The sequence below is a fragment of the Amblyomma americanum genome, chromosome 2 (genome assembly GCF_052857255.1).
Source record: "Amblyomma americanum isolate KBUSLIRL-KWMA chromosome 2, ASM5285725v1, whole genome shotgun sequence".
NCBI classification, from domain to species: Eukaryota; Metazoa; Arthropoda; class Arachnida; order Ixodida; family Ixodidae; genus Amblyomma; species Amblyomma americanum.
Genome location: NC_135498.1, coordinates 13000539 through 13027750, shown reverse-complemented (window position 1 = coordinate 13027750; position 27212 = coordinate 13000539). Strand labels below are relative to the sequence as shown.

The 27212-nt window shown below is 45.9% G+C and overlaps 1 protein-coding gene across 2 annotated transcripts; it reads left to right on the top strand.

The window, feature by feature from the left end:
• The first annotated feature begins 371 nt into the window (after positions 1 to 371).
• Positions 372 to 26140, top strand: LOC144120583 (uncharacterized). Of its 2 annotated transcripts, none has more exons than XM_077653150.1 (7): positions 372 to 514; positions 8268 to 8532; positions 15380 to 15523; positions 20209 to 20669; positions 20764 to 21471; positions 21996 to 22188; positions 24606 to 26140. In XM_077653150.1, exons 1-7 carry the CDS (start codon positions 503 to 505, stop codon positions 24767 to 24769), a joined length of 1947 nt encoding a protein of 648 aa, XP_077509276.1. In that variant the 5' UTR covers positions 372 to 502; the 3' UTR covers positions 24770 to 26140. The 2 variants fall into 2 exon arrangements, with proteins under 2 accessions (XP_077509276.1, XP_077509277.1); XM_077653151.1 differs by lacking the exon at positions 372 to 514 and adding an exon at positions 7894 to 8015 and having other exon boundaries at positions 24606 to 24919.
• Positions 26141 to 27212: the final 1072 nt, after the last annotated feature.

Sequence of the window (27212 nt, the reverse complement as noted above, 5' to 3'; positions counted from 1 at the left end):
CAAAACGCCCGCCAAGTCAGGGATCTATAATTAGCAATTAATAACATGTAGGGAAGACCCAGGTTCTTCAACGCTGCTCGAGTTTCACAGCCACCGGATCAGCTGGACGGAACGTCAGGCCCAATTTTCTATTTCTGTCTGCACGTGATCTCAAGTAGCGATTGTTATTCTGAATTTCCACAGACAGTACGTCACACCGCAGGAAATGACGTGCTCCTATTATATAACGCGGCGCTATCACTCACTGATTCCCGCGCTGACGGCGAGAGGTGGTTTGCGTCAGCAGGTCGTGGAAGCGCCTTATCTCGAGCTTGACCGTGGCTCCGATATGACCAGCATAAATGGTATCAGCAATTAGAGTGACCCAGCTTTGTTCGAGGCACAACGTCGTGGCGACTGCTTGCGCTGAGCAAGACGGGAGGCTGGACTGCAAGAAACAACGTTCATCTTTCTACCGCGTAATTCTCCCGCAGAGATTTCTCTGCCGAAAAGCCTCAAGACAATGGACAGCAAGGTGAGTCGCGTGCCGGGCACATTTGATTAAGAATGCGCGCATAATTAAATGGTCGCTTTATTTCTTGATTGATGCTCTGTGTAATTAACTAGGGGTCTTATCGGCGTGGATTATCGTGTGAAGTTCATGAACCACTGTAAAAGATAACTGGAAGCTTCACTAAACGAAAGTATAATGCGAAAAGGCAGAAGAAAGCAATGAAATGCAGGTTAACAAGGCACATATAAAGCCTGGTTGGCTGGCTTCCAAATGAAGAAACGCATAAATGGAGTTCCGGAGAACAGAGAGAAGAGTGTCGAGTCTAATAAGAGAAAACGGCCACAGTGCGTCTATGGGCGACCGCATAAAGAGGCGCAGACAGAAATTTTCGAGCGCTAACAAAGAGTGTGATTTGTTTCACTGGTGTAAAGAGATGCTTTCTAGCAAGTTTCAGTGACAGGCCTTGAGTGGAACGTAATTTAATGTGATTTCCAACATTGTCTGAGGAGCCGCTAGTCGTTTTCATCCGAATCCAGTGACGTCAACGTGCACTTACCCCAATTACTGTGACGTCAACGAACACAGCGGTTGTTCTCAGGAACAACCAGTGCTTGCCGGCGCCACCGACGTCATCAGTATTGAGTTAGTCCAGGTTGGCCAGTCGAGGGTGACGTCAAGGCGCATATCAGTGCTGGCGCCACGCGAGACCAGAACTGCTCGTACAAAATCGTCTGTAATTAATTATTTACGCTGCGCATTGTTTTTTTCATCTCATTTTCGTGATTACTGATACCCAGGAACTTTTTAGTAAGTACGCTTTCAAGTATGTAGGTTCAAAATGACGCATTAGCGATTTGGTGGCCTTCGTTCTGATAAAAATCCAGGCTACGGCCTTGAAATATTGGCCCAAGTTAATAAATACATGACAATCTAATTGGCGGAGTTCCGCCAGGATACACTCGTGCCTAAGCGGTGACTGTGGTCGAGCACGTGCTCAATTGTTGTTTCGCATCTGGAGTGCTCACACGGTGAAGAGGCAGCTCATTTAATTAAAAAAAATAATGCTCGAATTATCTCGTAACACAGGTGTAATAGGAAACCCACCGTTCCCCACAGCAGTGTTCATTCAGCGCGGCAAAGGCGTACTGCGGTAACTGAAGTCGCAAAGATGTCCTAAACTCCATAAAATTCTAAGTCGTTTGAATGTCTCGACTTTGTGAAAGACAAACGAAATTGCTTTATTTTGGCCCTGCAATTGCTAATAATTTATTATGCTGATCTGAGCTTACGTGCAGCTTCCTCTGTGCTAACCATGCTGTGCGGTTGCATTAGAAGATTGAATATGCGCTACGCATCACATTACGCATAAGTTGAAGAGACAAGCTCCGATAACTTCTACCCGCTTCCGTCTGAAATCTCTTCTTTACACTTTGTCTTGGACACACGAGTATTTGCGAAGACGCCTTGTTTTGTGCGGCCTGCAAACACTAGCATGACAAGAAAAACCGCGCAATGCTGAGGTGTACTGTGCGGTCAAACGCGATCAGCCAGGAATAAACTTCTGGCTGGATGCACAGTAAGATGTTGTTTCTAGTCGTTCTGCGCGTATTCTTTCTGGGTATAGATACACGGAATGTGTAGCTCAGTGCAATTTAGGTAGATTTTATGGTGTTGAGACTACCGGGTGATAGAATTCAAGATATTACCCGCATAGTATACGCACTATCGTTGCATCATTACTGCAGCATTACTGCAGTTATGATACAAGAATGCGACAAATTAGCCCAATGGATCGTTAACTCAAGATACACACCATCTTTCACTGGTGCTTGATGTCAAAAGTGAAGCTTTAAAACTCCACTTTAAAGCGCCATTCTCATCAAATTTCGTTAGAGTGTCTTTACAGCGCTTAAAGCCTTTGTAATCTGTGAAGCGGCCTTTTTTTTCCAGCCTACAAACACTAGCATGACAGGAAAAAACCGTGCAGTGTTAAGGTGCACTGTGGTCAAACGCGGTCGGGCAGGAATTCTGATTTGATTCAGGGTAGCTGCTCTCTAGATACGGTGCATTTTTTCTTCGTAGGACATAGATACGCGTAATGCGTAGCTCAGTGCAATTTCAGTCGATTTTGTGGTTTTGTGCCTGCTGGGTATTAGAATAAAATTATTACCCGCAGAGGATACACACTATATTTCATTAGTACTTTCCGTCAAAAGCGAGCCTTTGAAGTGCCACTTTGAAGCACAATTCTAACACAATGGCGCCAGAGTGTCTTTACACCGCTTCGCGCCGCCGCACTCTCTGAAGGGGCCAAACCCTTGCGTAACTCTGATGTGTAGCCGTTCAATGCGCCCGCGAATATGAGAAAATGTCTTCTCAATCTTGCGGAGTCTCGACGGCTGTAATCTGCCCAGAGTTTCACTAAATCGGTTTTTGCTAAGAATCAAATTAGGATAGAGTTGTACTCAATGCTCATTTGATCAAAACTGGAACTTACCGTATTGAGAGGTGAAGGAAGAAAGCTTATGAGGCAAGGCCAGCGATGTAACCGGACCCAGGCCTGGTTTATCATTTTACACTGGCGGATGATGAAGAAATGGGCATGAAAGATAGAGACAGATATAAGAAATAGGTATATGGCTTGAACAGCAAATAGTGCTTGCACGTAATTAAAGTATGTGGTCTCAGGGACCATTTAAGCATTGTACCAGCAGGCACCTATATTTATGTGCCGATTACCGCTAAGGCCGGTGTCCCAAGACTTTAGCAGCAGAAAAAGGTCGAAATAGTCCGCAGTCCCGGGAGCTGGATGACGAAACTGGGAGGTGCGCGCAGTAAGCTTCCGACCCTTTGCTCGCAGCCACAGTGTTGCCAGACAATAGTGTCAGCTGTCCCAATACAAACAGCCTCTAAAACGTTTCCTTCGGGGCCGCCGCGGTGGCTCATTGGTTATGGCGCTCGGCTGCTGTCCCGAAAGACGCGGGTTCGATCCCGGCCGCGGCGGTCGAATTTCGATTCGGCCGAAATTCTAGAGTGCCCCGCCGCGGTGGGTCAGTGGTTAGGCGCTCGACTACTGATCCGGAGTTCCCGGGTTCGAACCCGACCGCGGCGGCTGCGTTTTTATGGAGGAAAAACGATAAGGCGCCCGTGTGCTGTGCGATGTCAGTACACGTTAAAAATCCCCAGGTGGTCGAAATTATTCCGGAGCCCTTCACTATGGCACCTATTCTTCCTTTATTCTTTCACTCCCTCCTTTATCCCTTCCCTTACGGCGCGGTTCTGGTGTCCAACAATATATGAGACAGATACTGCGCCATTTCCTTTCCCCAAAAAACCAATTATTATTAATTATTATTATTATTATTATAGAGGCCTGCGTACTGTGCGGTGTCAGTGCGCGTTTAAAGATCCCCAGGTGGACGAAATTTCCGGAGTCCTTCACTACGGCGTGCCTCATAGCCTGAGTTGCTTTGGGGGCGCAGAAACTTACTGCGCGCATCCCCTACTTTCGTCATCCAGCTCCCGGGACCGCGGAATATTTCGATCTTCTTTTTTTTTTGCCGAACCAAACCAAACTGTTTCCATTGGACTCTGTGATGTTACGTCTGTTCTGCTCAGGTCGCAGTGTTGGGTATCCCTGAAGGTGTGCAGGCTACTGCTGCGGCGGCCTGTGACTTTCAGTGAGCTAGTCACTGTCGTGCTAGATACAGACCACATTGCTCTACTTCTTAATCTTAACGCCCCCAGTGCAGGGTAGTCAACCGGAACAGTCTTCTGGTTAACCTCCCTACCTTTCCTCTACGACTTCTGTCTCTCTCTTTCTCCCTCTAGAATAATCATAGAAAAAAGGCAGTAATACGAAGCAAAAAACAGAAAAACAAAACGATTTCAAGGCACGTGCCATATGTTGTGCAAACACGGCTTGTCTTTCCACCCGCGGTGTCCTGTCTGGGTAAACACTTGAGTCCTCTATCAGGGTGGCAATCGAAAAGACCGGTAACACATTCGTCACCACCGTCACCGTCGTTGGCCTCTATCACCTTCTCTTGTCACCTATTGCAGGTTCCTCGTGCCATTACACTGTTTTTCGTCAGCTCTGTGGACACCGACAGCTTGCACAAAGAAATCCTATAAAGCAAAAGTAATAGAAAAATGTCTTCGCATTATAACGGTTTACATTCACTCTCGTTTTAGCATTGTGCTGTCTGAATGAAGTAAAATTGTCTCATTGGAGAGTTTTAATTTCGCAGACCACGCCGCTTGTACATACACACAAAAAAACGTTCATGCTGTTTGGTTACGCATTTTTGTGAATAATTCCTGCTGAAAATCACATCTTAGCACAGATGCGAAAACGTTCACATGCAGAAAAGGCATCTTTTCCGAATTCCACTGCCACCTCCCCCAGACGATGGTAGATATTATGGATGTGAGCTGTTCACTTATCTCAGCAAAACTTTCAGGCCCAGAATATACAAGTCTGCGAACAAACCGCGACACTAAAAAAGCATGGCGCGGCTACGCACACCAACTGCCTGACACTGAAAGCTTGCCAGCAGCTGTAGTCAAAACCCATACAAGTCTTTCCTGCAGGCTAGTTGTCTCAATATTCTAAGAAAAAAAAAACGCGTTCAAGAAACAACGACACAGGAAAAAAAACTATTACAACTGGGCAGAGCTGCAGTTTGAAACTTTACTGAAGAAAGTTCTTACCCGACTAGCACATACGTCACAATGAACAAGTGGACGGCAAATACAACGATTAAACAAACAATAAAAAGTGATAGGGCGTGCCTGGAAACGTTTAGAAATGAGCAAATAGGAAGCCGACGTGTGCCAGATACGCAGAAACCGGACAAGGTCAGAGAAGAGAATAAAAGTGGGTTAGCGAGATAAAGGCGTACACTAAAGAGGTCGCTACAGCAGTGTTGGCGATATCTGACCCTGCTCTGGTGATATTGTAAGTGTGTGCTCTCATCCTATACTAACAGTACATTCTTGTGTTTTATTTGTGTTAGTCCTCGTTTAGCGACAGCAAATCGGTTTCTGCGTGGGTGCCAAGATGACTAATGCAGCAGTGGAATCAAAGGTAGCCTTGCACCATTCCCTCTTCTTTTAACCTAAAGCGCCTTAAAATGCCGGACATATCTCGAGAGAAGCAGTGACAGAATGGGAAGCGTCTTGGCTGCACACATGAAAGGGCCCTGCAAAGGGACTTTAAAAAGATATTTTTACGTTGAACAGAACTTGGATGAGCCAAAAGATTGTGTTAACGTAAAAGGCACACCGAGGCACACCCCACGAATTCTGTTCAGGTGAATTCTTCGCGTACAGAGTCGATCACACTTGTCTAGAGCACTCGGGCGATGTGCTGCGGAGCAAATGAAGTTAAATATTTTCTCAACTGCTTTGCTAGCGTTAAGGCGCTGATGCCAGTGCGGTTCACTGGTCTATTCGGCTGCTCTACAGTGCAAGCGTTATCAGTTAAAGTCAATGTCTGCTTTAGAATGTCTCCTTATTTCCCGCGGATGGCATAGCTCAAGCGCTCTAGACAAGTGTGATCGACTCTGTACTATGGTTGGTTAATCAGTTTCGTCTGCAACGTTGCCGCGACGGACCCCTACTGTAGGAATAGAGGATGATCCAAAACAACCACAAAAATTGAAAATTCAATAAAGCGAAAAACAAAGTCACTAATGGGTACAAGCCACCCCCGGCCCGGCGCCCGGCTTCTTCAGGGCTGTGTGCTTGGAGTAGGCTCCGCAAACCCCGCTGCGCCCCTTCGGGGGCAAACCCAGTTTCGAACAACTCGGCCTGCAAAGGTGGTTCGTGTTTCACTCCCAAGTGACGAGCTCGACTCAAGGCTTCTACGCTCTAACCAGCGTCACGTTCAACACTAAGGTCCTTCGTCAGAACCGATTCAGAGTATCACTGCTGTCATGGGCTAGTCCGGCTTTTCGGCTGTCCGCACGATGCAGCCGCGATGCAGCAAAATTTTATCCAGCCACAGCGGCGAGAGTAATCGCGTTTTCGAAATTCCGAAAACTGATATGGCTATTACTAACGACCGGCTACAAATCTCTAATTGCAAACTACATGCCTAGCTTTAATAGTTAAAAATTAATTATTTGAAATTAGTTAACCATCTTACTAGTTGAGGTTGTTCACCGGTTTTATGGCGTCCTCCAACCCTAGCAATACCATGCCACAAAAGTCATATTTTTGCCTCAAGAATACTATGCTTAACATTACTTAAAGTCTTCCTTGTAACACCAAGTATATTCACACTCCACTGCTTCTGGCCCGGAAGCCTCGTTGATTCGAATCCTTTCTTCGGTGTTTTGGGGTTTTATTTTTTTTTTCGGCGCGCAGTGTCCTAGTTACAATCGAATTTCGCACGCATCACGATTATTTCGTTGAGATAGGCCTAGAGTTTACATGTAACAAGCTCGTCTCCTTACTGCTATAACAATTTGTTCGCAATAAAGAGAGTTCAGCAGCCATATTAAGCCGAGTGAACGAGCCCCCATTGCTGCGGATACGGCCAGCAGTGGCTGCTGCGGCAAGAACAACTACTTTTTTTTTAACCCGATAACGTTAAAGGCCCCGTTCACCAGAAAATACGGTGCCGGCGCTGCCGGCGTCGGCGTAGTGAGCGAAAAATGAAGGGCGCGGCTCTGGCAGGTTGTCCCAAGGGAAGCAACCAAGTAGGCAAGTGGGCCACCTAGGTCACGTGACCTGCGGCGTCATTACAGCCCGCCCAATTGATAGCGAGCAAACTGTACATCGTGACAAGTGGCAGATAAATGAATGATTGCATGGTAACTCGGGAGAACCAACCTTGGCCGCACAACGCCCACCTGGGAGCCCCTGCCATTGCATCGCATATGAGAATTAACCCATTAGGCTCTTGCGTCATGCCATTAAGACGGAGCTTACGTGTCCCCTCCATTCCTTTTCTTATCACTTGGATGCAAGCTTTCAAGAATATTATGACGGACATATACTTGCCACTCTGCTACCGTAGGCAGCAAAATACGGGAAACCTCGCAGCAAACACGCACCCGCTTATCTCGCCAAAAAAGCCTCTAACCCTTTAGTATCCCACCTACGAGAGCTATTTGCACGCCGACACATATGCGCTGTTTGCGTTGTACAGTCTGCGTCACCCATGTGCAGAACGTTCGAGCGGTGCACTTGCCTGCAAGCAAAGCAAGTTTGCCGCATTTGCAAGATTCTGACGCAACGGTTGACGTGAGCTAGAGCGGCGAAGACTTAAAAACAACGTGGGCACGTGCACTTTACCTGGGAGCCAGGGGCTGTTCACAATCTCAGTTTTAAATTCGATGGCATCAGGAGCGTCATCCGAAAAAGGACATCTTGTAAGCTTTAAGCCCATTGGCTGGACAGAAATGACGTCACCAGACCGGATAATTCCTATTAGCTGGACTGAAGTGACATCACTAGACAGGATAATTCCCATTGGCTGGGCGTCAGTGACGTCACCAGCAAGAAACATCCGGTAAAGGCTTCAACACCTTTCAATGATATCTCATTGCCAACTCATATTGCAGTTATATGTCCCTGCGAATTTTTATTATCTGGTGCGCATTGTTCGAGCGCTCTGGACTCGAGGGGTACGAAGACTACGTGACCATTCATTCATACACAAGATTTCACCAAACTTTTTTACCTGAGACGAGTAGTGAGGAACATGCGACTGTTTTCATGGTTTTTGTTCATTCCATTTGTCTTATATTTTCTCGTTTTTCAGGTGAACAAAGTACAGAGCGACGACAAAGACGCGGCCTGCGCGAGCAAGTCAAAAGGCCGCGAGGCCGGAGACCGGCCGCCAATGAAGCCAGACGGTCCCTGGAGCTGGGTGGTGGCGGTGGCCTGTTCTTGCATGAACTTCTTCTCGGTGGTGATGATCCGCTCTGCCGGCGTCGTCTACGTCAATGTTGTCGAGTACTTCAACGTCAGCAGGCAAGAAGCGGCCTGGCCTATCTCCGTGGTTCCGGCGAGCGCCAATCTTATCGGTAAGAGGGTGCGTCCTAGCGCCGGGGACATTGTGTCAAAAAAGAGTGATATGAGGCCAACTACCTCACTCAGTACTCGCGACGAACGGCTCTCACCAGGGTCATTAACTCCAACTACATTTCCTGCACATGCAGTCAGTCCATAAAGTGGCATCTGTTGTTCCTTGCGTATTAAAAAATCATGAGATCACTGCGGCACTCACATTGTAGGAAAGCGTAAGCATTGACGCCTCCTCGCCCCTCTTTGCCTAAATTAATCAAGTTCCATCATTGCCCATTTTGAGTTTTTGAAACTTGGCGTCACGCTTCGTTTTCAAATTTGGCGCCGCCTATTAGCTCCGCCCACTTCCAGTGTTTTAAAACTTGGCACCACTTTTGCTCCGGCACCTCCCACTTTTTGGACACTTTTGGCGCTAATTATTTAATGAATTACCCCACATTCGCCTCATGGTTTCCCCTGCGAGAATTTTTGATGCTCTATCTAATAATGCAACTATTCTTTTTCTTATAACTCCCCGCAAGGGCACCTTGTGTAACGAGGTGTTGGTGCTTGGCGCCACCACGGACCCTTAGCCCCCATACCGAAGCTGTCATCCGTACCGTGGCGATAGGTTGAAAGGTGGAGGAAAGAAACCTTGAACGGTGGCGGTCGAGGAAGTGGTCAATCCTCGGCCGATGGGCTCCTCGTCTGTCTACCAGGGGGGGAGTCCCGGGACCTTCCTCTGTGTATAAGGGTGAATCAGAGGCGACAAAGTATTTGGAACCCTTAGCCAGTACATGCCGTATGGAAAAATTTTCAAAAAAATCTGATCGGCTCCCAAAAAGGAGTCGCACCGATGCGAAACAATTGATGCCACAGAAACCAGAAACGTTTCCGAAGTTTTTCATGGTTCACTCAAACACTGATGAACCGGTAGCCAACCTGTCTGCATTTGTCATCGCCAACAACCTAAAAAGCTGTGTAGGCAAAAACTACAAAGCAAAAAAGCAGCGAACCGGAGATCTCCTTGTAGAAATAAACACAAAAGAACAGAGCGCGAAACTGATGTCTTTACAGAATCTTGGAGAAATGAGCGTACAGGTAACCCCGCACCGCACCCTGAACCACTCAAAGGGCGTCATATCTGAATATGAACTCCTACAGAGTACGGATGCGGAAATGGAAGAAGAACTAGCTAAACAAGGAGTAATAGCAGCCCGACGAATAACCATCCGGAGAAATAATGCTGAAATCAAGACAAAACACATCGTCCTAACTTTCAATAGTACAACTCTCCCTGATTCCATCCACGCCGCATACCTCCATTGTAAAGTCCGCCCATACATACCAAATCCGAGACGATGTTTCAAGTGCCAGCGCTTTGGACACAGCATGTTGGCTTGCCGGGGCAAACCCACGTGTGTCACATGCGCAGAAGACGCACATACAGAAGAAAGATGCGAACGCACTCCAAAATGCATCAACTGCAATGGCGCACATGGCGCGTACTCCAGGTCGTGCCCAGTTTGGAAAACAGAAAAACAAATCATAACTTTGAAGACCACAGAAAACCTGTCCTACTTTGAAGCAAAAAAACGCGTCTCTTTCCAACAGAAAGGGACATACTCCGAAGCGGTGAACCGGGGACCACCGCCGCCTTCGGTTTCTGTCGGCACACAGGTCGATCCGAAGGACCTGGGGTCGACAACCAAGTCCCCACCACAGAAGTCAATGACACAGTCCACAGGGCTGAAAATTTCGCGGGAAGACCACGCGATCCTCGCCGGAGGCCCTCAGGCCCTACTTTCAGCAGTGGCATCCTCGGCGATAGACACCCAGAACAGCTATGCTGAACTGGACCTGTCGCCCCACCCCTATAAGAAGGCAACTACTGGCCCAAAAGACTCTGCAGCTGGAGCAGGGCCTGGTTCAGCGGTGCCAGCAAAAAAGACGAATGCGAAGGCCACGGGCCATCGCAACCAAGAAGCATCCTCCACGTCCACCGTGGAGGAGATGGATGTCAGCGAAAGTCCGCGGACATCTAAAATACACGCATCCGCAGAATCTCCGCAGAAATCCGGCGCCACGAAAGTGGCGATGGATACAACTCCTAGTTCGCCACCGCTGCAGCGGCGGCGAGACTCTCTAGAGAAAAAAGGGAAACCACGAATCACTGCTCCTGAAAATAAGTGACTTTCCCCAATCCCCAACTTATCACAATGGCATATCTAATACAATGGAACTGTAGAGGTCTACACAGAAACTACACAGACATAACCGATATGCTCAAAACAATGGCACCTACAGCTGTGTGCCTGCAAGAAACGAACCTTGGGCCACAGCACACAAACATCTTAAAAAAATATAATATTTTCCGGAAAGACCGAGAACAAGCTAGCCGACTCTCAGGAGGCGTAGCTATCATTACGCAAAGCGATGTCCCCGCAAGAGAGGTATCATTAAAGACGAACTTAGAAGCGGTCGCAGTAAACATCATTAGCCATAAAACAATAACAATATGTTCTGTGTACATACCACCACACAACACAATTACTATGCATGACCTAGAAGAACTTCTGGGACAGTTGCCTGAGCCATATGTCATAATTGGGGATTTTAACGCACACTCCTCATTCTGGGGAAGTGAGCATACTGATTCCAGGGGTCAGCTCATCGAGGATTTATTCTTTCAAATAGCATATGTTTAATGAACACTGGAAAAGCAACGTACTGCTGCCCCAGCTCTGGAAAAATGACCTGCCTAGATTTAGCGTTTGCATCACCATCGGTTTTTAATGATTTTATTTGGGATGTTTTAGACGACCCTCGGGGAAGTGATCACTTACCTACTGTTTTAAAGCTAACATCAGCTACATCCATCATCCCTACGAAGCCACGGCGATGGAAAATTCACCTCGCCGATTGGGCACTTTTCAGAACGAAGGCCACACTAGAAAAAAAATATGCCGAAACCCTTACTATAGAAGAACTAAATGAAAAATTTGTCACATGCTTAATATCTGCAGCAATAGAAGCCATCCCACAAACGTCTGAAATTGCACGAAAAACACATAAAGTTTGGTGGTCAAACGAATGCTCATCGGCTAAAAAGCAGCAAAACAAGGCTTGGGGCAACCTTCGCAGATATCCCACTGCAGGAAACTTGCTCATCTTCAAAAGGGCTAGAGCCAAAGCACGATACATCAGACGCAACACAGAAAGGGCATCATGGCAACAGTACATATCCTCCATAAACAGCTCAATAACATCCAAGAAAATGTGGGAGCAGGTGCGGAAATTCACTGGAAATTTTACTCCATTCACATTTCCAATGCTAACAACACCCGGTACTCAAACAACATTAGAAGAACAGGCCAACATATTGGGTGAGCATTTTTCCACAGTTTCAAGCTCATCCAACTATACACAAACATTTCAAAAGCACAAAACAATAGTAGAAAAACAAAAACTTCCCTTTGGAACATGCATACACGAAGACTACAATCAGGTTATTACAATGCAGGAACTAAACACAGTACTAACATCCGGTAAAATGACAGCACCAGGCCCAGACAATATACATTATGCCATGCTTGCTCACCTCTCTGAGACTGCCATAGAGGCTCTCCTAAAATTTTTCAATAAAATATGGATGAGTGGAGAAATCCCCCAAGCATGGAAAGAAGCAATCATAGTACCCTTCCTAAAACCTGGCAAGCCACCAACTACTCCCACCAGTTACAGGCCAATAGCACTCACTAGCTGTATAGCAAAATCATTCGAAAGCATTCTAAACATCAGACTAACCTTCATACTTCAGTCCCGGCAACTTTTAGATATACACCAGTGCGGTTTTAAAAAGACATGTTCCACAACCGATCACATCGTTCGCTTTGAGAACACAGTTCGGGAAGCGTTAATCCACAACCAGCACTGTATCGGGGTCTTCTTCGACATGGAGAAGGCTTACGATACCACGTGGAGGTTCGGTATCCTCCATGACCTAGCGGACCTAGGTATCCGCGGCAGGATGCTGAGCTGTTTGAATGACTTCCTAACCAACCGCACGTTCCGAGTCCGCCTAGGTGCAACCTTCTCCAACACTTTTACACAAGAAACTGGCGTACCCCAGGGGTGCATCCTCAGCACGACCTTATTCATCATCAAAATGAACTCAATAGGAAAAGTAATCCCAAAATCCATAATGTACTCTGTTTACGTAGACGACCTCCAAATAGCATGCACGTCATCCAGCATACCCACCTGTGAGCGACAGATACAAATAACAATAAATAAACTGGCTACCTGGGCAGATAGAAACGGATTTAGATTTTCCCCTCAGAAAACAGTAGCGGTTCTGTTCTCTTTGAGACGAGGCCTACAGGCCAACCCCACAATATATCTAAACCAAACCCAATTACCTGTCAAACAAGAGCATAAATTTCTAGGGATAACTTTCGATAAAAAGCTCACTTTCTTGCCACATATAAACACCTTAAAGAAAAAAGCTTCCCAAGCCCTCAATGTGCTAAAACTACTGTCAAGAAAACGCTGGGGATCTGATAGGGCATGCCTATTACATATATATCGTTCTCTGGTTCGCTCTAAGTTAGACTATGGGTGCATAGTATATGGCTCAGCAAGACCGTCCTACATAAAACGACTAGATCCTATCCACAATCTTGGTTTAAGGTTGTCTTCTGGTGCTTACAGAACTTCACCAATAGCAAGTCTGTATGTGGAAACGAATGAACCTTCCTTAGAAGATCGAAGAACTGCACTAACTTGTACATACATCCTCAAAATCCTTTCTCACCCCAAACATCTCTGTTACTCAATCGTCACGAAATGCCCATCCAGAATACTCTTCAACAACAAGCCTCACGCAATTAAGCCGTTGCTCTGGCGCTTCGAAGAAAAATGCCAAGCACTAAACATACTAAATGAAATTAAAAATATTGCCCCAAGATGCGAAGCGCTACCACCGTGGTACACTCTTCCCACAGTGTGTGACGTCACACTAACACGCCTCAGGAAAACTTGTACACCACACGACCAGATAATACAAGAATATCTAGCACTACAAGAAAAATACAGAAATTACACTCCATTTTATACTGACGGGTCAAAAACTCATGCTCATGTAGGAAGCGCAGTAATACAAGGAAAAAATGAAAATGCAGTACGACTTCCCTCATGTGCTACAGTTTTCACCGCGGAGTGTTATGCTATTAGTGTTGCGGTGCAGAAAATAACAAATGAAAACATCAAAAACAGCATCATCTATACAGATTCACTGAGCGTCCTTACAGCATTAAACTCTAAAAATGCCACGGAGCCACTGATTGGAAGCATCATACATAATATAGTAAAGGTCACAACACAAAAACATGTTATAAAATTGTGCTGGGTTCCCAGTCACGTTGGCATTCAGGACAATGAGAGAGCCGACATGTGTGCTGCACAAACCAGAACCATGGAAATAAAACGTGTGAATTTGCCTCCTAGGGATTACATGAAGTTAGTGCATAGCAGACTAAGAGACAAATGGCAAGCTTCTTGGGAAAATGAAGGACACAACAAGCTGCATACCATAAAGCCCATTATAAAAGAATGGAAATCATGCCACCATAAAGAGCGTTTTATCGAAGTAATTTTATGTCGTTTACGCATAGGTCACACACACATCACCCATAACTTCTTATTAACAAAAAAAGACAAACCTGCGTGTGAAATGTGTGGTGAAGAGCTCACAGTAAATCACATTTTAATTTCTTGTTCGCATCTCGAAGAACTCAGACAAAAAGTTTTTACGGTATTTTACAATGAACACATTCCATTTCATCCCGCATTGCTTTTAGGCGAGAAAACACTCGTCGAATTTTCACTTGTTTGTAAGTTTCTAAAGAAAGCCAGTGTTTTAAATCTATTATAATGTAACCTCTGTACACTTGACATAGCATCATCTAACCTTGTGTTTGGCGCATGATAGCCATAGTTGCTTATGCGCCATAAAACCCCATACAACAACAACAACAACTTTTTCTTATAACTCAATTCGTTCTAACGTTAATGTGATGACAAGCTCGTGATGACATTAAACCGCATACATTTTACTGTATTCTCCTGGTCCAACGCGCACTTTTTTTTGTGAACTGAGCCTGAAAACAGCGTGCGCATTACAATCGGATAATAAGAACAGAAAGTTGGGCTAGTTGGTGTGGATTCATACATTGTGCTGTGTTCATGCGCTTGTGTTGTGTCTCCTCGTTCGCGTTTGTCCTCGTTTTTTTGCGCTGCCAAGTACAATCGGATACTGAGATTATGCTAAGAGCTCCAGCAGCGTTTTTGCCGCCACAAGGCGACGGTTGAACCTTCTTAGGTTGGCGTTTCGGATTTGCTAAAGTCGTTAGCGCTTGACTGCTTTGATATGCTTTTTTCGTTCCTTACGTTTTAAGTTGCCTCTTTTGCGTTTTCATTTTTAGTGAGGTGGAAAATCGGGTGCACTTTACAATAGGTTAATCAGTCATGCGTTTGACCTTTAACGTTGTTTTTATGCTTCAGGATATTCTCCCGGCTCAAGATTAACGACTTCATTTTCCTCTTACTCTCTTTTCTCCTTGTACTTTATATCCCCTCATTCCTTCCGCAGTCCATGAAAGCAAACCGTTTTTTTTTTCTTGTTAACCTCCTTGTCTTTCCTTCTCCTCTTCGTTCTCCTTCTGCTCGAAGTGTCACTTTCAACGTAGCTCTCAAGCTGAGTCTCCCCACTGAAACAAATCAGGGTTAATCGCTCGTTTAAACGCTTTACATATTTCATTTATTATTGTAGTGTGCCGTTTGCAGCGTTTTTTTTTTCTTTATTAGGTCCCATCGTCGCACTCGCAGTCAGAAGATTCGGTGTTCGACCGGTTGCGATCTTTGGTACAGTCATGTCTTCAGTGGCCGTCATGCTGTGCTTCTTTGCACCCAACGTCCTGGTCCTCACATTACTCCTGGGCGTGTTCCACGGTGAGAATAAATCATGCATTTGGTTGTCATTGCAGCATGTTCGTTCCATTTATTCATTATTCCTGGAGTCATCTACCTGTATAAAAGCTAGAGAAAATAAACACCGGACAAAAGAAAAAAGAAGGCCACGTAGTTGTGGCAGTCTGAATGTCTCTCTGAGGAATGCGGCTAAAGAGGACGCATTGCGAAAGCCGCATGGTGTACCACTTCCTGTTCGCTTCTCTCCTTTCACCGCGGCGGACACAGATGCGGACAGCGGCGCTCGCATTCGACCTTCCCTGTTAATTTAATTTTTTTTTTCATCACGACAGTCATCTTTCTACTCAGAACGGTCTTCGAGACATCGATGCGTCAGTTCAGGCACAAATTATTCGCACTAAACGAATTCTGCGGAAAGGCCTTTCTGCCCGACCACGGAATAGTTAAATGGTCAGTCAAAAAACATTATTTTAAAATACTTTTTGACTAGGGACCACGACCAGAATCATGGTTGCCGCGAAACTTCGTGTAATGCTCTTCACTACTATTAATTTTACTGCACGATAAGATGCATCCTGAGCACAGCGGCGGTGTTTTTAACACCAGGGCAGTTAGCTATCCTTAAGGATGTTTCACACGCAAACGAAAACGATCGCGATTTTTTCCACCGTGGCGCAAAAACCTCTTTGGGGCATCCCCGGCGGCTCGAGCGGCCAGAGCGACGAAGTTCCAGCAAGTAGGAAACTTTATAATCGTAGAAAAAAAAATATTAACACTTGGATGACATGATTACAGATGGCTAGCGCTCATTGCGACCAGAAACTTGTGACAAGCAGCAACGTGCACAGCACTGCTGACGCATAGTATCGCCACCAGTAGACCCGGGGGCAGAGGAGAGTGATAATGCAATCCGAAGTTGCTTTGTGGCACAAAGGGGCAAGGAAACCTTACCACTGCACAATGAAGTGTAGCATGTCACAGGAAAGAGCCGCAAGCGCCCAGCAGACTGGAGATGGGTGTCACGCGTGGAAGACACCTTCTTCTCGCGGCGGAACCAGATTTTTCGGAGGGAGGCTTCCCGACTTCCCAAGTGCCTTATCGACCCCGAACTGGACCACAACTGGTGATGGTCTCCACTGTGTGCTTGTACCTATACGCCAGGAAGCGATTCCGGCTGCTCATATGAGTGGTAGACAGCACCTTTTGAACAAAGAACTTTGGCAGAAATTATTGTGGTCGGTCTCTGAGTTACATATACCCATAGTGATGGCATGTTATTGCAATTTAGGACAACGTAATGTGAGGCTATTGCCTGTTGTAGCGAGCGATAGGTACAGTTTCAGCAGCAGAAAGAAGAAATCAGCATCCTAAGAACAGAAGTACGTGTAACTTCAGCATATTTGTTTGAAAATGAAGAATATTCAAACTGCCCCTATGAATTCCACAAAAAGGCACCCTACGTAATAAATACTGGATAATTTGGGCGTTTTCAAGGTTCAAGGTAACTTGGAGACAACACGAGTGGATGTAGAGCCCAAAGTTTCAATCACACCTCTGTTCCTTTGCACTGTCCAAAATCAGGACAAGGGGCTGTTTCCTGTATTATGCCAAAATGAACAGCAGCCGTTAAAAGTATGAAACCCAAGAGGTTTGCTTCTAAACTGTGCAGTAGGGCTCCCGAGTTGCCCTGAAAGTCGTAAAGTTTATAGGGGTTCCCCCTCCCTCGAGAAAAATTGAATATTTCCAATGCAAAGCGAAACACCGTGCAGGACCCGTAAGGAAACCCTGTGGACTGAATATTTTTGACAAATGATTCACATCTTTTCCGAGTGGGTGCAGACTCTTTGCTGTAAGTAGCCGGAATTCTGCTTTCTTGTGTCCTCAGACTGTTGCAGCCGCTCTGCAACACTTATTGTGGCGATGCTGGCTAGATTACATCCGAAATCGTGCATCTGAAATCATGCAGCCCAAGATGACTTTTTGTATCAAGCAGGGGTGCAGTGCTGTGATGGGCGGTACATGGCCAGAAGGACTGCTGCCAAGTAAACTATATAGGAGAGGAGAGGGTGAACTTGATTTCAGGTTAGTGTAGGCCCCCTCGCGCCACCCCCTTGGACACATGCCTGTTGGCGCTACTGCTCGCGCTCTATCGAGGGTCCGGATTTTGTCTTGAATGGGGCGTATAGCGGACTCAAAGCTGCAAATTTTTACCTATGCGCCTATGGACTACCACTAATGCGCATTTAGCAAAGCGGGTCATCATTTTCGCGCTTTCAAAGCGGCTTAGATTCTGAAAATATTGGGTCAGCCTCGATACTCAAGGTTGAGCCAAGCTTAGCAGTCGACCTCTAGCGAGTCTTGGCCAGGTATTTAGGGCCGACGTTGTGCTTAGCGTTTTGACCGCCTGGATTTTGCACTGAGCGTAATCTTGATTGAAGATGAGGTTGCTGTGTGTTTTTTGGCAAAATAACTGATCCAATGTCAATCCAAAGCGTAATCCAGCATTCTAGATCGCGAACACTTAATCTGCATTATATAAAAATGGAAGAACGCTCGTCGCACTATGTTCCTCCTGTTACTACAATGATTGGTGGTCGTATAACGGTGGAGAAGTACTTGATAAAACAGGTCTCTGAGAAAAAAATCCGGAAGCCTCGGCCATTTTTTTGCGGCGAAATAATGCACCTCGGCCCACCCAACTATGGCGAGTAAACAGTGCTGTCGCTACCACTCTTTTGCTTTTACGTTACTTTCTGACTTGCCAAAGTTACATTCTTGATAAAATTAACATGATTCTTATGCCGTATTTCCGCTTTTTCAGGGTTAACTACAACATAGCCACACTGATAGCAAAAATTCGACAACATAGACAACAGCGCCATCAACAACGACAGCGTCGTATCAACATAGACAAGACAATGAAAAGACTACGATTACTGCTATTTTTGCTCTATTTGCCACAAGTTTCCTCATGAAGAGAACCAGGCGCAAATATTCTGACACAGTGTATAGCTTTCTCTACTCAACCTGCTTCCCTGTCGCCTAGTTCGGAGCTCAACAACGGCAACTACGAAGCTAATGCGATTTCATTCGTATGATTAATTGAAACTCTTGGAAATCGACGAAGCCCAATATAACCGCTCCTCGAGAAATATTTAACAGACCATTGATATATCCCTGATAACCCTGTGTGAGACCCAGGAGAGACAAAAAAAAGAGAGGAAATTGAACTTCGAAAGGCATCTCCGTTGTTGGTTATTCTTCACTGGACGAAAATAACAAAAAAGATTGGCAAATGTAACAGGACAGAGAAACACATAGGTGGAGTCTTTCATAGAGTCGATGACTATTCCTACTTAAGGGCTGCAGCTATGTGTTTCTCTGTCCTGTTCCATTCCGCAATTTTTTTGTTATTTTCGCCAAGTGAAAAATAACCAACCGTGGAGAATCCTCTCAAAGTTCACTGTACCCTTATTTTTTTGTTTCTCCTGGGTCTCCTGGTCTCCTGCGTCAGTTCAAGAGGCATCTGTTCCTAAGTCACAGTAGCAGCAGTCTAATGGCATCCTGGGCCACGGTCCAAGTATCTTTGGCTCCGAGAAGAGATTTCGTGACAAGCTACCTTAAGGCCTCCAGTAATGCCGAGTTTTATGGCGCGAAAACAAGGACAGATACAAAAAGTGAGAGTGATCGTATCTTCAAGTCTGGAGGTGTCCCACACAAGGCTGTTTGCCATTATAGTGAAATAAGAATTTGCAGTTGTAAATGCAGCCAACAGGGATAAACGGCAGTGAAAAAAAGGTTTCACGAGTACAGAAGCTACAAGCCGGCTCGCGTGAATAAGTCTATTCGGTCAACGTAATACTTTGAGCAAGAGACAAAGCTGACTAGCAGTGCGAGTTCTCTAAAATGTGAAGTGAACAGTCTACGCAGCGACAGCAGCTGACTACGCAGGTTCCTCGGCGATGTTGGTAGCAATGATACCGCACGTGAGCCAAAATGCCAATAAAAGTGATGTGTTCGTTGTCGAGCGAATGCTTCAGCACATTTCTGGTTTCGATGAACAGCTACTGGTGAGCACTCCGGGCTTTATAGCGACACTTTGAATTCGAAGGCTTGCATCGTTTTCATGATGCTGTGTATATTTCTATTGGCCACATTTTTATGCATTTATATATGTTGCCGTAAGTGGCATGTTTTCATTTTCCTCAGACGAAGTTTTTATTATTTTCTCGATTTTCATAAAACTTTTATACTTTTATTTGAAACTATTAAATTCAGCATTCAATGTCGTGATTTCTGATCATTTGAAATAATTTGGGCAGTGCTTTCTGACATTTTTTACAAGAGGTTAATTTATAAGTGTATCTATAAGTGTTCGGTAGCTACCGTTCAAGTAGTGTTACTTCATGTGCATGGGAAATGTTTGTCTTATAAGTGTATTGCTACGAGCGCGTGTTTGATTCTCGTGTATGTTTACCTGAAGCGTGTCTAAAAATCCCCTCAGAGAAGTTTACAGCCGAATGAGGCATTGTTTCCTCGAATAGCATTTTTGTAAGTTCAGCAACTCAGTGTACAATTGTACTGAAATATATCTTGTAGGGGAAACTGATTTGCTCGGAAACGTGTCTAGGAGGCTTATTAGCTTCGTACCGTTTTCGGCTAATGCAGGGTAACACTCTTGTCATTCCACTGCATGGTATGCGCAGGTATGGGCACGGGCATGACCATAACACCGAACGCCGTCTGCCTCAACGAGTGGTTCGAGGAAAAAAAAGTCCGCGCAAGTGGCATCATCTACGCAGGAGCCACCTTGGGATCTTTCGTTTTCCCAGTCCTGTTCAAGTACTGCAACGACATTTACGGCATCCGAGGGTGTTTCCTCATTTTTGGCGCCGTGATGATGCACTCCACAGTGTGCTCCCTATTTGTGCGGTCGCCGCCCTGGGTGTGGAGGGAGAAGAGACTCAAGGCCAGGAGAAAGCAGGCTGAAAAAAATACATCGCTGAACAAACGAAACGAGCACACAGCGCTTCCCGAGGCCACGACAGGCTCTGATAGCGGCAGAGAGAATAGAGCATTCGACTGGAGTGTCGATGACAAGAAATCGGAGCACATTAACATGCAACAACTTGAAGTCAGTGGTACACAGCATAGTCGAAAAACACGGGTACGTTGAATACAAATACCACGGCCTAGTAGTCGCGAACAAACTACCACCGCAAAACGGTGACCTTACTCTGCTTATACCGTGATTGTTTCAGGTGAATATTCAGCCCTGCAAAGAGAATGCGCAGTTCACGGGCTTATCAGATCGTTCAGCGGAAAACTGTGGATGGAGCGACTTCGTAAACGACTACCCCAGGGGCAAATCACCAGCGCCGGCGCTACAGAGAAGCGTAAGCCAAGACTACAGCGATTGTCGAGGAGACGTCTGCAGACAAAGTAAAAATGACCCCGCCGTCATCTCACCAGATGTAGACCAGCTACATCACCCAGCCTCGCCGGACATTTCCCAGCTTTCCGGCCCGCGACATAGGGTGCGCCGATCCTCGTCGAGCGCGTCGTCGTTGTCAAACTTTTACTGCATTTACGAACCAGCCGCTCACAGCAACGCCATTACCAGCATACCGGAGTCGGAGAGCAACGACGAGACAGAGTCAGGGGCCGACGAATCGCCGACGCCGACCGGGAGACAGGAAGAAAAGAAACGGCTTTTCGGCGTCATACTCGTCATGGTGACCATCACGTACGTTTTCGTCACGAACGCCAACATGTTGTTCATGACGGTGGTGATGGATTTCGCCAGAGACCGGGGTATCGTCCTCGACGAAGCTGTCTACCTGCTCTCAGCGTTCGCCGCTGCAGACATTGCGGGGCGCCTGAGTTGCGGCTGGGTCGCCGACACGGGTCTTGTTGAGAAGAAGACGATCCTAGGCCTGTCCTGCGCCATGTTCGGCTTGGTCATGCAGGTAAGCTGCACCTCAACACCGTTAGCGTTTCCTTTGATTCTGCTGAGTGCTCTACTGAGAGCGATTTAGTGTACTTAGCACGACCTGTACCTTACAAAAATTTCTTTAGACAGTCTAAAGTCTGTCCGAAGACTTTTGGTCTATAAATCCTATAGATTCTATATAGACTCTCTAAAACGAACCCTAGAGAACAGTCTACAGGCAATACAAATCCTACGGACAGTCTATACAAAATCTATAGATTTATGACCATACACTTTTAGTAGACTTTTGTCTATATAGACAGTCTATAGACTCTGATAAGACAAAAAGAAATAACTATAGAAAGGCAATAGAGTCTATAAGAAGTCTGTGGACTGCCTATAGACCATTTCTGTGAGGGTGATACCACGCGACATAAAACAAGTGTTCCAACTTATTACAGTGCCACACCATATTGATTAACGTTGCTGCATTTTTGGCAGTGCGTGAAGAAAGCGGGAGCGTCGCTACCATGCCACCGTGATCTTTTTCTTCTCTTTCAGGTGATCCCTTTCTGCACGGAATACATCGGGCTCATGTGTGCCTGTATTTCAACTGGCTACGGCGTCGGCAACAGCGTAGTGCTGTTCAGTGTGATACTTGGCGAGGGCGTTGGCGTGAAGCGCATTCCCGCCGCCATGGGAGTGATAACTTTCTTCTCTGGTCTTACGGCCTTTGGCAGACCTGCCCTCATTGGTGAGAACCGAGCTCTTTACTTACTTAATGTAGGCGCCCAAAGATGTTATTAATCTTGAACTCATTGAGATGAGAGGAAGCTGAAATCCATTTTTGTTTTCAAAGTGCACTCTGATCCCATCATGAATCCCAATGTCGATAAATTCTTTAAAAAAGTAAACAAGCAGGCGTGAGGCCAAATTTTTAATCTCCAACAAAGAAGTATCTTATTTATCCTTCTGAGCTGTTCTCGTGTCTAACGTACGATTCTATTACCTGGGTCGGCATAACATATTTCTCTTCACTCGATTCCACTTTATATTTATCATCCACTGCGCCGAGTGACTGATCCTCGCGATAAGAAAGCATAGGTGGCGTCGAAACCAGTGAAGAAAAATAAAATTAAATAGGAGTGGAATAACACACTTTCATTATCTTGGTTTTCCCTAGATTTTGGAGTGCAACCTTCAGAAAATTCCGTATCTGACGCTTTGAAATTTGACTCTTCGTGTAGGTTATCTGACAGCAGGAACAGCGAAAAAATTTATTTATGTTGAATCGCAAAGGGGCAGTGAATGTAGCTTTGTCCGTCCTGAATAGAAAGAAGTCCTACCTATGTATGCACAACCTTTATGTAAGAGGTATTTTGTGAATACCAATCGCTGCATTCCTAAACGCATGATACATTACTCCCGATTTTTACGATGTTATAAATTTCTCACCTTTCTTTCGGACTTCTGCCTTCCTTGCGCGGCCTGGATCGATGCTTTCTTCCACAATTTTTCTCTCAATCTTTCTAGCATATTCAATTAGTTCGTAAATTTGGGTTCGGTGGTACATATATAAACATTTATATCATAGGCTCAATTTTAGACTAAATTAAGCTCCCTGATTACCAATCTAGAAATCAAACTGAATTCACAAAACAGAGGAAAAGATACCAAATCGGCTCTGAACTCCCCCCTATGTAGTCCCTGCTCAATGAGGTGACACTGAGACAGTTGCTTTGAGCAGCAAGTTGAGGCGTTCTATTTTCTGTTGTCTGTTATCGCTTGGCTTGTTTAGATCATTTTTTTCTGTCACATACCACACCTTGTGTAGTTTGCTAATGTATGGCCAGGTTAGGCTTCCGTCATTTTAGCCAGTCTGCCTACCTAACTATCTAGTGCCCGCACCATCGTTTCTTACGCAACGTTATGAAATTCAAAGCGTCTGCATCGTTACTGGTTGTACATGATTGAATATGGTTTGCATCACTGCCTCGGACAGTGATCCACAGTTAAAAAGAGGGCAGGGAGATTTGATCATTGACAATATGAAGCAAAATGAACGAGGGTTGAGTGCCGGCTTTATTCCGCTAGCCAACATTCCGACAAGAGAACTGCATTTGTCTGGGCAAAGCGTTCATCATTGGCAGGGGTTAAATGGGGTCTTCGCTTCGAAGAGGAAGTACCGGTGGGGGCAGGAGGGAGGGCGTGATGTGGGAAGGATGGTGAGATGGCGGCAGCTTCCATGCCTGGATCCAGCCCAGCCTTTTCAAATCCGCGTTCCCCGTGTTTCTATCCTTCCCCCATTGCACCCTCCTTCCCTTCACCGGTGCTTCCCCCCCTGGGAGAGACGGCTTTGTTTAACCTCTGCCAGTGAAGAACGCATTCCCCGAACGAAGACAGCGTCTGCCGAAATTTTGGCTATCGAAATGAAGCTCCCATTCATCCCATGTAGAATTTGCTTTGTGTTGTTATTAATCTAATCTTCCTGCCATATCTTCATAGTGTATCACTGTCAGAAGTATTCGGGTAAATAATCTTCCATTCTGTACAACCAATAACGCTGCAGACGACTTGCATTTCATAAAGCAGCGTAAGAAATGACGGTGGCAACAGGGATTGATATAGAAAACTTGCAGTCGCCAATGTAAGAAACCTCGGAGGAATTTGCGTTTCTGGATATGAATTATTTTGTTTAAAACGAAGGTAAACTGCGTAGGTGGTGGTTTAAATACAGCCTAGTTGATTGCCCCGCTTCCCGGTGGGGCTCGTGAGACCCAGGTTGCTCTTACCGAGTGACCTCTCGCGACCAATCATTAATTTAACTGCCACCTGACATGGTGGATAGGCTGTGATGACGTCACAGGGCTCGCACGCTCACGTATGACTGCGGTCGCCATGTCTCCTTGCACAGACCTTTCTATTGATAACGCATTAATAAAAACATTCGCACGCCATTCATTACTCGCGAACGCGATGCGCAGTGAAGCGGCAAAGACGAATCCGTGGAGCGGCGAGAGACGCCGCCATGTTGCCCGACCCTGTCCGGCGTTGGGCAACTACACTGTTTTTCCGGTTCTCCTCTTTCCGTCCTTGTGGTTCAAGCGCTACGAGTTTTGGAAATATTATTAGTTTCCAAGGTTACATGTGTTCACTTTTCCATCGTCGCAGGCTTTTTTCGAGACAACATTGGGAGCTACGACAACATGCTGCGAGCCACGGGCGTCGTGCTAATCGTCGTCGGCCTCGCCTGGCTCTTTCTTCGTTTGCTCGAAAGGTCTCGAAGCCGATCGTTCAAGCTGAACACATCGACCCAGGAAACTTCCTTTCCCTGACAAGCTGGTGTGAAGCGATGCGAAATGTGCTTAAAGGCTTGCATCAGGCAACATCCTGGCGTGAACCTCACCCGAAAAACTGTGGATGAATCGCTCAGGAGCAGTTCACCATATTGTGCGTGGCCTCTTGTGTTGGCCTAAGGTGGTGACAATCGACATATGGCGGCGACTACTAGGACGGCATTGTGCTGCCTTCCCGCGCCTCAGAAACCCTCCTTTTGTCGCTCCTTAATGTTAAGTGTCGTGCACCGGCGGTGTATAGAGTGAGAATCTTCTCCGCCGGAGGGCCTTACTGCATTTTAATTGTGGAGACGCCGGAAGACTGTAATGACTGAATACGCACACACACAAACACGAAGTGTTCTGACGTGACATTCCAACATGATTACAAAGGCTCAGTGAGTGAACGACAAGAGCGCCTCCTGCCTTGGCAGATTTGTTGCTGTTGCCGTCTAATGTTACCAGCGTAAGGCACACTAGCATTTCTAGTAACTTTCGACGTTTTCAGTGGCGTTTTAACGCCTCTAAACCGCCCCGTACAGCTCATACAGATGACCAAACTTGCGTTTAAAATTCTGCCTTAGTTTCTTCTGAATACCGATTCGCGATGTCACCGGCGTTGATTTCAAAGTTGTGCAGTGTTCTAGCTTTACGGCTCTGGGAAGGCAGGTAAGTAGAAAAGTGCGGAAAGATCTTCCAGAGTACGGTAAAATAATTACTGTTGCCAACACCAGGTGGCGGCACGCATGACCCTACCAAGGGTGGCTAAAATCGAGACAAGAGTAAAATTTCACAAGTCATGGCTAGGTGGCTTGAACCAGCGCCCGATTTAAAGGGTTCAGCCTTATCCACCCATCCATCCTTATCCATCCATCCAAGGGTGGCGCCTATAAAGCGACAGCGGTCCTTCGAAAAACTTTTTCCGTGGCAAAGAACTTGGACTGCGCCCCTTGTGTTCGGCTCACGATAACGATCACGTGACCTGTATATCATACGGCAGCTCCTGGGCTAGCAGGCGTTAGGGAAGCGCATGCGATGCAATACTTCATGGTCGACTCATCCCTCTCTATTATAAGCGGAGAAAATTAGAGCGGGACGCTGCACAGGAGTATATAGCGAAGCGGTGCTCAGCTACTCGCCGTATGTCACTCAGTCATTGTATCATTTCATATTAGAACACCCTTGTCACCATACGAACGTCACACGACAGCAGTGACTGCCTGCTGTTTTTTTTCTTTCAGACATACAATGGGAAGTGACGACGCTGCGATCAGTCTGAGCTCGACAGATTTGTTCGATGTTGCACGTCCCATCTGGCTCGTATGTGGTGTACATGCTTCGGTCAATAAACGTTCCGCACCGCACCCGTCATTGGCCAATGGCTTGTGGTTCTCTGGCCCCGGCTGGTGCATGTAGCAGCGGCCGCTGGCTACTATTGTACATAGTTTCGTTGTACTTATATCAGTTTTCAAATAAAATAAATAAAATAAAGTGGATAGCAATCCACATCGGGCGGCTTCTGAAGTATTTTCAGGAATGTCGGACATTCGTCAGCAAGCGCGTATTCCCGTCCCGACGCTATACTGTTATGCCCTTGATCATCGCAGACGTGTTGCTGAACTGCATAGCATAGAAGCTGAGGTGAAGTGTTCGTCGGGGTGACCTGCCTCGCCCAATTTGCAAGGCGCTATTCTTGTAATGCTTAGTGATTGGACAAGGTGTAAGTGATGTCACAAGATGCACAACACTGTCGTCTTTGCTGAATTCAAGGAAGCGTCGGCGACCGGGGCAACAGTATTGATGGTGATATTGCCAAGTCATACTCATAAAATTTCGCGCTATACCGCCTCCTACCCTTTCTATGTTAACAAATGCTTTAAGTCTAAAAAATGTGCTTGAAAAGTAGATTATCGCGACAGAAATGACCACAGGACGGCGAAAACGCTCACACTTACAACGCTAGTGACAATTGTTTCTTTTTTTTACCAGCTAAACAAGTTTTCAGTAGCGTTGATCGGTGCCATGTCATGTTTTTGTCCTCCTGAGGTCGTTTGCAGTGTACTATTTTACACTTACAGTATGTCCTACTTACTAGCCCAGGAGTTAGTTTTATTGAAATTACTAAAGAGAGTCGTAGTTGTCAAGGTGCATTAAAGAGCAGAAGTTGTCACCCCCTCCTCAGTTTTCAAGAAAACAGCTCCACGATTTTACATGTGAAAATTTCAAAGAGTATAAATCAATACAACTGTCTATCGATAACTTCCGTTGAGAAAAAAAGCAATACTGTTCTGATTCAGCTAGTGGTTGAGCTCGACAGGTGACACTGTAGGGAGAGCCGACGCAGTGGCATAAAACTTCTCAATACTGTGGTATAAAACCTCTGTCCTCATTGGTCTTAAAAACACTGCGAAGGAGTATGAACAACGCAAAGGAAATGACAACT

Bases quoted from the DNA above. Each gene is read 5' to 3' on its own strand.
- LOC144120583 (XM_077653150.1), top strand. The intron at 8,533-15,379 runs GTAAGAGGGTGC...TTTCTTTATTAG, and splicing joins GGCGAGCGCCAATCTTATCG to GTCCCATCGTCGCACTCGCA. The intron at 21,472-21,995 runs GTAAGCTGCACC...CTTCTCTTTCAG, and splicing joins TGTTCGGCTTGGTCATGCAG to GTGATCCCTTTCTGCACGGA.